We start from the raw sequence: 9,790 nt of genomic DNA on the forward strand, positions 1-9,790 counted from the left end.
CCCCACAACACCCTCTCCCACTCAGCTCAAGGACAGAGGCCTGAGGAATAGGGCTGGCTTTATTGGTTAGTAGTGACCACCCATCGGGTGTCCAGTCATGTGACCACCCCTCCCTCTACCCTAATAGCAGCAGATGTGACTTCTTTTTGGGCAGAGGGAGGTGGGGAAAGGGAGGTTCCACCTTGTTCCACTAATTTATCATCCTGAGACCCCCCAGGAGCCCCGTTGCCTTCCCTGAGAATGAGCTGAAGGAAGAAACCCTCCCCCACCCAGCCTCAAGGCTCAGCGATGCTGCAGTCATAGCAGAAGTTGTAGTTGGTGGGCGGGGGCGGCACAGGGGGAGGCTGGTCGGGGATGGGCACATTCTCCAGTTCCAGCAGGCGGAGCTTGGTCTCCATGGCCAGCAGCAGCTCCAGCTCCATCCGCGTCTGCTCGCTGCTCATGCTCCCTCCCAGCAGGGCGCTCAGCCCGTCGGTCCACAGGCAGAACTAGGAGTGGGCCACAGGGATTTGTCCTCTGTTGCTCGAGAGCCAGCCCTCAGCCCTCCCAGCCCGCCCCGGGCCTCCCCCCACTCACCTCCCGCTTAGAGGGGGCGATGAAGTTGAGATAGGCCTCTTCCTCCCCAGCATCGTAGCTGACAGAGAAGGCGAGTTCACAGACGTCCTGAAGGGAAGAGGGCTCCCATGAGGGCAGAGGGAGAGGGGGCCCGGAGGGGCTAGCCCCAGGATGGACCCACCATTCTCCTGCTGCTCTAAGGCACCCAAGGGCTTCACTCTCGGCAGCCCAGGAGACCAGCAGGGCGAGCAGTGTCTCCATTCTATAAATGAGAAAACTGAGGTGGAGGCTGTGAACTTGCGGGGTTTCCCTGTGCCCAGGGCCACCTCTCTGGTGACAGCCCACAATTCTGGAGCAGATCATAGCCCTCCCCCTTGCCCCAGCTAGAAGGAAAGGGGCCAGCGGAGCTGGGGGTCCCGCAAAGCAGCAAAAGCCAGGCTGCCCTGGCCCATCCTCACCTTATTTTGTTTCCCGGAGCCTTTCTCCCGAACATGGGGACAGTCCTTCCCCAGCAGTAGGGCCCTCATCTCAGCCACAGGGACTGTGTGGAGGGAGAGTCAGGGACAGTTACCACGGGTCACCCTGCAAGGGGAAGGGGAGGCTGGGGAGGGCTGGGGGCCAGAGCTGCTCGGGATCCCAACCCCAAGTGGCAGTCCCATGGGGATCCCTCCTGCGGGGTCTCGGGGCCCTCATACGCTTGTCAGGCAGGTTCTCTGGAGAAGGGTGGGCTGCTCCTTCTTCCACATCCCCATACTGCAGCATCTTGTGGTTAGGGGACAAACAGCAGAACCAGACCTTGTCTGCAGGGACAGAGGGAAGGAGAGGTGGATGAGGAAGCTAAGCTGAGACCCCTCCCCTCCTGTACTGACCCCCAGTTTACACACACTGACCTTGGCGACGGCGGCTACTGATCTTACGGAAAAGCGTCCCCTCACACAGCCGAAGCAGCCGCTGCTGACGGATCAGCTCCAAGAGCTCCGGCTTCAGCCTTTCCCGAAGCTCCCTGTGGGCAGGCAAGGCACGGAGCTGACAAAGGGGATGAGGGGCAGGGAGCTGGCAGCCCACAGGGCAGGGTTCCTAACCTGGGATCCACAGGAACCCCCAAGAATTTGTGGGGAGACTTCAGGGCATCTGTGAGCGTGGAAGGAAACAAAATATACCTTTGTTTTTATTAAAGATTGAGCCTTTCCTTCAATTATTTAAACATGATTCTGAGAAGGGATCCCTAGGTTTTTCCGGACTGCAGCCAGGGTGTCCATGACACCAAAAAGTCAGGACAAGGGGTTGCTGGAGACACATCAGACTGTGGCCCTGCCAGCAGGAGGCCAAAGGCCTGAGTCTGAAACTTGGGCCCCATCCCGGCAGCAGTGACTCCAGATATTCGTCTTCTCTGCTAAAACAGGATCCTAGTCTGCCTGCTCTCCTCCCAGAACTTGGAAAGTGCTTGCAAATCTTAACATGAGAAGGCTTGGGTTCAAATTCTGACTCTACGACTATCTCGGAGGTGGAAACTACCATTTAGGTGCCATCCCAGGTCCAGCCTCAGTGGCTGTGGGACCTCTCATCCTAACTACCCAAAGGAGTTCCCACATCTACAGGCCCCAGAGGTGGTACACGGTGACGTCCCTTCTGAGCCCCACGAGCTCTTGCTGGCAGGGATGGGCCTCTCAGACAGGGACTGGAGTGGGGGCAGAGTCTGAGAGGGGGAGGCTCCGGGCACTGCTTGCCCCCCACTCCTTCCCCAGGGGCTCACAGAATGGGTCTGGCCATGGTGCCCTCCTGATGCATCCTCTCCGTCTGCCGGAGCCTCAGCACCTCGCTGTAGCTGAGGGTGTTCACCTTGGTCCTGAACAGCTCTAGAGAGGTCGGCTTCAAGGCCAGGGTTCGAGTCAGTTGTTCCCGAACCACCTGCATTACCTGGGAACGAAGATCCCTCGGTGTCCACACGTCCCCCTGCTTCCAAACAACCCCTCCCCCCCAGCCCCAGCCCGCAGGTTTCCTCCCTCACTTTGTCAAAGTCCTCCTGCGTGGCCCGCATCTCCTTCCACGTCTTGTTGAGCAACTGGATGCAGACACAGAAGAGCTCCTGGAAGCTGTTGTCTTGCCCAAAGAACATTGGGGAGAAGTCCTGGGCGGTCTCAGAGCCTCAGAGGAGGCGAAGGAGGGAGAGGGGCTCAGTAAGACCACTGAAGCAGCTCCCAGCTCTCCCACCCCACCAGTTCTTCCGGGGGTGCCTATAGGGCCCTTGGCTAACACTGCCCAAGGCCAGGGCTGGCCCAGAGCCCCTTCCTGTGCCCCAGAGGGTCGGATGTGCCCTTGGCCACTAAGATAAGCTGCACTGGGACCGTTCTGCCCACCATCTCCCCCTGTCCTGTGGGCAACGCAAACCAGGAAAAGGGGGGTGCTGACTCACAGGGCTCCCCGATGTGCAACAGCTCGCACAGCAGCAGAGTGAGCTGGATGCTGCTCCGGGCAAAGGGACACTCGTGTTTGTCCTCTCGGCTGCTATTCTCCAGCACGAACTGGTGGGGCCGGCCGGAGAAGGAGGGGGGTCAGCCTCATCCAGGGAGGGGGCAGAGGGGACACGAGGCAAAGCCAGATAAAGAGAAGGGGGTGGGGCGGGGGTGGGGGAGAAGGAGAGCTCTGCAGGACCAGGGACCGGAGGGGGAGGTGCGGGCACTGAAAAAAGGGGTCACTAACCCGGCTGTAGGCACTGGGGGCGTGGCTGGAAAAGTAGAGCATGTTGTCAAGGGCCAGCAGCCCTGGGGGGGCTCGCTCCAAGTCCTGCGCAGGGTTGCTGTTCTAGGGAAGGGGACAGAGATACCTCATGGGAGAAGGATCTAGACAAGCAAGGGCGAGGCCGACCTTGGCAGCCCCAGGGGCGGGGAGAGAGGGGGGGCCGGGGCCAGCAGGGGGCACTCACAGAGAACCCGAGCTTCCGGAACTCCCGGGCGCAGAGCGAGCGGCGGCGGTCAGCACTCAGGCCGCTGCCCTGGGACTCCCCGTCCAGCTCGAAGGCCGCTTGGCGCAGGGCCTGCAGCTGCTCCCGCTGCTCCTGAGGACGGGAGGAAGAAGTCACCCCGGGCCTTCGCTCCCAGCGCCCGCTGCGAGGCTGACGCATTCCCAGACGGGGCACCTGGTTGTAGGGGTCCAGCGGGGTGCGCATCCGCGGCTCCAGAAGGCCCAGCGTGAGGGCCTGCAGCACGTACAGGTGGTGGGCCATCTCATCCCCGAGCGGCGTGGCGCTGTGAATGATGTTCTGGGGAGAGAGACAAGAGCGCTAGGGCCCCCGCCCCTCGTGGACCACCAGGGAAGAGGGAGAAGGGAGGGCGGGGCGCTGATACAGGCCCCTGTGTGCCGGGCCCCACAACGCTCAGCACTTTGGACCCTCAGCAGCCTTGGGAGGAAGGCGCTATCATCCCCATTTCACAGATGGGGAAACTGATACTAAGTGACTTGGCTAGGGTCCGACGGCTGAGAAGGACTGAACTCAGATCCTCCGGATTTCAGGCCTGGTGCGTTATCCACTAAGCGCCCCGCTGCCGAGAGAGGGAGGGAGGAAAAGAAATGGAAGAGTCGTCCTGGGACGGTTTGAGCCAGGACTGGGCGGAGGGAGAGGGTCCGCTGCAAGGCCTGGGGGGCGGGGGGAGGGGAGGGGACTCGGGTTGTCACAGCTTCAGCTCCCTGGTATGAAGCTGCCTGTCCCCACACTCGTGTCCCCTCGGACTCCTCCGCAAACAGCGAGCAGAGGGGCAGCGGCAGGACGGAGGCTGCGTGTGGGGCGGGGCGAGGCTTGAACCTGCGGCCATAAAACCGCCGCCTCTCTCATCCCGGAGAATGACCCCAACGGATAACCCTAAAGGGCTTTGAGCTCTCCGCTATCCTAACCTATTAGCTCTCCTAACCCTATCTCCCTTCTCTGTGGAGCCTCACCTTGTAAATGAACTGACGGAGGTTCTTCCGCCACAAGTAGTCCAGCATGGCCTGGGAGGGGAAGGGAAGGAATGAGCGCAGGAAGAGTCGCTGCCCCCCCCCAGGCCTCTGCGTCCCCCGCAGCCCCCCCTCTGCGGCCTCTGCGCCCCCCCCCCCCGTCCCCCGCGGCCCCTGCGCCCCCGCGGCCTCGCCCTCACCTGTCGATCTGCAGAGTTGGCGTTCTGCAGCAGGGCAGTAAGCAAAGCCATGGCTTTGGTCTGTAACGGCTGGTTCAGCCTGAGAGCGAGGAGACCAAGGAAGGCGTCAACGAGAGTCCGGACCCCAGCGGCCAGCCCCAAGCCCTCCGGTTCCCGCTCAGACCCTTACACTTGCAGATGCACCAGCAGCCGGTCCAGGGGCACTTCCTGCTTCACCAGCTGGCCCAGGGCGGGGCTGCTGAGGGCCAGGCTCTCCAGAAGGCCCAGGGCCAGTTGTGGCACCGAGGCGTCCATCAGGTTCATGTTGACATAAGACACCACCTGGGGTACAGGGAATAAAGTCAGCCCCGAACTGCAAGATAGCCCCAGCCCCCCCTTTGACTCCTTGTGTCCCCCGACCTTTGCCCTCTCCCGTCCCCACCTTCTTGACGAAGTTGCAGCTGAGAGTTTCCCAAGACACCACGCCATGCTCCATGAGCTCCGAGAAGGCCCTCAGTCCGTGGGCCAGGACCTCTCCTAGACTGGGGGGAAACATGGAAAACCACAGGAGTCTGCTCCAGTTCTCTCCTTTTACAAATCAGCTGAAGCCCAGGGGTGGAGACACCCCAAGACCAGATAGTTCAATGAGGGGCTGGGACTTTCCACTAAAACCTGCTATCTCACGCCCAGGGCCTTCTCATTTAACCGAAAAGAGGAGGATCACAGGAAAAAACAAAATCTCTTCTCCAGGTGGATGGAATCATGACAATTGGCAACTGGGAGAAGGTAGAACTACCCATCCCTTATTTGACTATGGCTTGTTGTTCCCAGAATGACCTTTGGATCACAAAGGAGAAAATAAAAATGGTTTCTAGGGATCCCAGATAAGCAGGGAAACAGATTAGCAAAGAACACAAAGCTGCTCTTTGTGAGGCCCTGATGTCCCAGGATCATCAGCCAGACTGAAGAAGGCTGAAAAGAGAGTGGAGCCCACAGACTAAGCTCCTGAGCTTTGATTCTTAGCAAAATTCAAGTTACGTGAAGGGAAGGCTGGTGAGTGAGCTTTTACAAAAGGGTACAGTAGTCACAAAAAGCCAGCTTGAGCACCAAGAAACAGGTCTTTCCAGTTGCAACTCATTTCCTTTATTTTGGGGGACAATTAAATCAGGGTGATAACTTCAGACATCATTTTAGCAAAGCACTTGACAAATTTTTTTTTTTTTTTGCATTCTAGGGAAAGGAGGGTATGAGAGGCCAGACAAGAGATGGATTCAGAATTTTCGGAATAGCTGGCCACAAAAGTGCTCATTGCAGTCTGACATTCCCTTGGAAAGAGGTCTCTAGAGGAGTTCCACAGGCATCTACTCTGCTCTTTCCCAGTCCCTTGGAAAAAGTCAGAAATGACACCCTTATCAAATCTTGGGGTAACATGTCGGTTGGCAGAGTCAGGAACTTTGAAGATTCTGGGCCCACTAGAACTTGGGTCCACATATAGGGAAGCAGAGTGGAACAAGCAAACTATGTACCAGGTTCTGAGCTAAGCTCTTTTTTGCAAATATTAACTTACTGGATCCTCACAATTCTGCAAGGTAGTTATTATTATGTCCACTTGACAGTTGAGGAAATAAAGCACACAAACTGAAGCACACATGTGTGATTGTCCAGGATCACAGCTAGAATCAAAGGCAAGGTCTGAACTCGGGAGGGCCTGACTCTAGGCCTAGTGCTCTAACCACTGTGCATCCCAGCTGCCTCTTAGTGTATAAGATACCCATTAACAGGGATAAGTGGTGAAAGGCAGTGAAGTAGATGGAAGCTGGGTCTTGTAGTCCAGAAAGTCTTGAACTCAGCAGACTATGTGGTCACATAGGCAAATCACCCAAACCTCAAAATGTCCCAGAAAATCTCTAAAACCATTAAGTCAAAGATGAGTTGATGACAATCCATGGAGGAACTCACAGATCCAGGACAGACGTACACATGGTTTAAAAATAACACCTTAGGGTGACTCAGGGGAGAGGGCAAGAAGAAGGGACAATGATGAGATAACAGTTCATATGAACAAGACCTAAGAGTTTTAGTAGACAAAAAAGCTCATGAGATTTTAGACACATTCCATCAAATGGCCACGGCTCAACCATCGCACATCAATGCAGAAAAGCATGGGAAGACATGATACAACGAAGTAAAGAGAACTAGAGAAATAATATAAACAAAGAGTACAGAACTATAAATGAGAGAACAACAAAAAACCAATGAAACTGAATGCTGTGTACTTCTAATGACCAAGTTTGTCTGGAAGATGACATAAGAAAAATGTATCCCCCTCCTTTTTTTTTGCAGAAGTGGGCTGGCAAATGGTTAGGAGACATTGAATATCCTCTCAGATTCAAATTTGGACCATTCCCCCCACTTTTAAATTCTTTTTGTAGTGACAGAATCACTCTAGAGTGGAAGGGGTAAGAGAACACATTCCAAAACTTAGGTTATATAAAGACAAAAAATATCAATGAGACAATATTTAAACAGGCAATACGCTTAAGATTTAGGAAGGTTTAAATCCTTCTGTCTTGTGTCCAGGTCAGGTACTGTTCTAAATTTCAGAAAGGGCACTGATTTAATGAACTGGACAGTGTCCAAAGGAGAAGGGCCTCTGGCCAAAGAAGGTTTGGTCAAAGGAACTGAGATTGGGAAAGAGAAAAATTAAGGGGAATGCTGTCTTTGAGTATGTATTTGGAGAATGAAAGAGCTTCTCGCTACATCAGAAGGCAGAAAAAAAGAGCAATGGATGGGAGCTGTCAAATCCCAGACTTGACATAAGGAAAGGCAGCCTAACAATTATCAGGGGAAAGAAGCACACCTGGAACGAGCTGAAGGCAGAATGTCCACCTGTTAGGCAGGGCACAGGGAAATCTCATCTCTGAGATTCATTTTTTCACAGGAAGAAACTGAGCCCCAGAGGGAAAAAAGCCCTGCCTGCGACCCCCAGCTACTGAGTAGGAGAAGCGAGGTGCAGGTGTCCCACAGGTGAAGAGACGCCAATCTCACCCACTGGCGGAACATTACAGGGACCCCGCGGTCCTGGCTGAGTAGGGCTAGCCCTGCCAGGGCTCCCGTTCCAGCACTCACTCGTCCCCATCCTCGATGATGGCCCCCAGACGCTGAAGCCCATCTCGGTTGATGACTTCTCCCGCAAAGGTCAGATCCGGAGCCAGCAGGGCCAGGCGGCTCAGAGCCTCCCTCTTCACTTCCCGGTTCCCACTCTGCAGGGCGCTCAGAAGTCTCTGTGCCTCTTTGTCCTGGCCAAGAAAAGGAGGAGACCTGACTTGGAGCTTGGGGCCCCAGACCGGGAAGGGGAGCAATTGCTTAAATGCTAGTCCGGAGAAGAGCGCCAGGGGCTTGACAAAGGGGGCTGGGAACGGGGATGGGGAGTCTGTACCGGTGCAATGCTGAGGGAAAGGATGCTCCCATTCTTAATTTCCGATCGGTTCTGGAAGAGACCAAAAAGAAGGCAGAAAGATGCTTTAAACGACGGGCGCGGGCGCAAAGAACCGGGCGTTAGTGGGTCGGTGATGGGGCCAGTCAGCGGGAAGTGCGTGAGACGTCGGCGGCCGGAGGGGGCTCAGTCAGGGGGCTCAGGGAAAGTGGCGGGTGAGGTGGTAAAGGAGCCATGGGGTGAGCTGAGGTGAGGTCAGGGAGGCAGGGGTGAGTCACGGACAGTTCCTGCGGGCACTCGGGCACTGCTGAGCTCCAGGCGGTGGCGTTGGGTAAGGAGCCTCAGCAGGGCGCCGGGAGGGCAGGAGGGCAACCGGTGAGCAGGGTCAGTCAGCGCTCACGCTCTCAGTGATGTACTTCCGATGGCCGTCCGCGTACTGCAGGGCGTAGTGCTCGGGGTCGTTCAGGTTCCAGCTGCAGGGAGGGAGCCGCCCTCAGCCTCCGACCCGCGACCCACCCACATCCCGAGCCCCAGCTCCCCGGCCGCCCATCCCACCCCGAGGCCCCGGCACTCACAAGTTGCAGACTTCCTTCAGCACTGCCGCCAGAGGCTTGGCCTGCGGGGGGAGGGGATGCGGTAGTGGGTCACCCACCCTGGCCACAGGTGGAGGGCTAGTGGTCAGCACCGCCGAGGACGGCGGGGTGTAGATTGAATACGCGAGCCGGGCTGAGAGAGCGAGGAGGGAAGAGCCGGAGGGCAATGGCCACGTTGACCCGCTCTGGGCTTCGGCAGCTCCAACTAGATGGTCTCTAGGGGGGCTCCCGTCCCCAAGTCCTATGGCCCTACGACTCGGGAGTGCCAGGGCTTGGGGCAAGCAAGGACACGAGTGGGGGTGGAGAAAAGGGAGGCATGTGGGGCGTGCCCGGGACCCGAGTCTGGGCCCAGGTGTAGAGGCTAGGTTACCTGGTCTAGCTCGATGAGCTGCGGGATGGCCCCCGGCATCTGGATAGCGATCTTGACCACGTTCTTAGGGGGGGCCATGGCCCCCACGCCGGCTCGGCTGCCTGCCGGACCACAGAGGAAAGGGGTCAGCGCGGGCGGGGCCGGGCGCATTCCAGAGACGCGCCGGGACAGGTCTGGTCTGTCCCCGTCCTGCCCGGCCCCGCCCCCGCCCCCGCCCCCGCCCGGTCCGGTCCGCGGCCAGCGGGGTTGAGCTGGGGGTCAGAGATCTCTCCATGGCCTGCCCAAGGTCCGGCTCGGGGGCTTCCAGAACTCACCCGGCCCACCCGCCGCGACTCCCCGGACGCCGCGTCCTTCCCTGGGGAGCGCCCCGCAGTTCCGGGTTGGAGTACCGGGGGTGGGACGCACAGGGTGCAGGAGAGCTCCTGGGTTGGGCTGGGCTGGTCCCAGCCCTGCCCCGCCCCCAGTCCCGACCGGTGAAGGCGGAGGCTCGGCCTGGGGAAGGAATGGGAAGACTACCCTATCCCAGGACACCCAGGTGGAAAGCCAAGCTCACAAAGTTCCAAGGGATAAAGTTTGTTGGCGGGGCCAGGGCAAGGAGAATCCCTGCCCCCCACCAGCCTTTCCCACAATCCCCCCCCCTCCCCGCACCATAAGCACAGCTGTGTCCATTGGACACAATTCCTGGGCCTCTGTTTCCCAGGGGGGGCTGAAATAAGGGATCACGACA

General features: G+C 57.9%; 1 protein-coding gene across 3 annotated transcripts; it reads right to left on the reverse strand.

The window, feature by feature from the left end:
* Window positions 1–41: 41 nt before the first annotated feature.
* ELMO3 (engulfment and cell motility 3) lies at window positions 42–9,530 on the reverse strand. Of its 3 annotated transcripts, XM_074286478.1 has the most exons (21): window positions 9,378–9,530; window positions 9,064–9,164; window positions 8,676–8,716; window positions 8,501–8,573; window positions 8,104–8,154; window positions 7,794–7,963; window positions 5,107–5,206; window positions 4,855–5,006; window positions 4,686–4,764; window positions 4,489–4,539; window positions 3,692–3,814; window positions 3,479–3,610; window positions 3,256–3,357; window positions 2,969–3,077; window positions 2,564–2,700; window positions 2,309–2,472; window positions 1,446–1,558; window positions 1,251–1,355; window positions 1,014–1,096; window positions 577–663; window positions 42–488 (listed from the first exon to the last, which is right to left on the reverse strand). In XM_074286478.1, exons 2-21 carry the CDS (start codon window positions 9,139–9,141, stop codon window positions 276–278), a joined length of 2,163 nt encoding a protein of 720 aa, XP_074142579.1. In that variant the 5' UTR covers window positions 9,142–9,164; window positions 9,378–9,530; the 3' UTR covers window positions 42–275. The 3 variants fall into 3 exon arrangements, with proteins under 3 accessions (XP_074142579.1, XP_074142580.1, XP_074142581.1); XM_074286479.1 differs by lacking the exon at window positions 3,256–3,357 and having other exon boundaries at window positions 9,378–9,528; XM_074286480.1 differs by lacking the exons at window positions 42–488; window positions 577–663 and adding an exon at window positions 670–817.
* Between the last annotated feature and the right edge of the window lie 260 nt (window positions 9,531–9,790).

Source organism: Sminthopsis crassicaudata, chromosome 2 (assembly GCF_048593235.1).
Source record: "Sminthopsis crassicaudata isolate SCR6 chromosome 2, ASM4859323v1, whole genome shotgun sequence".
NCBI lineage: Eukaryota > Metazoa > Chordata > Mammalia > Dasyuromorphia > Dasyuridae > Sminthopsis > Sminthopsis crassicaudata.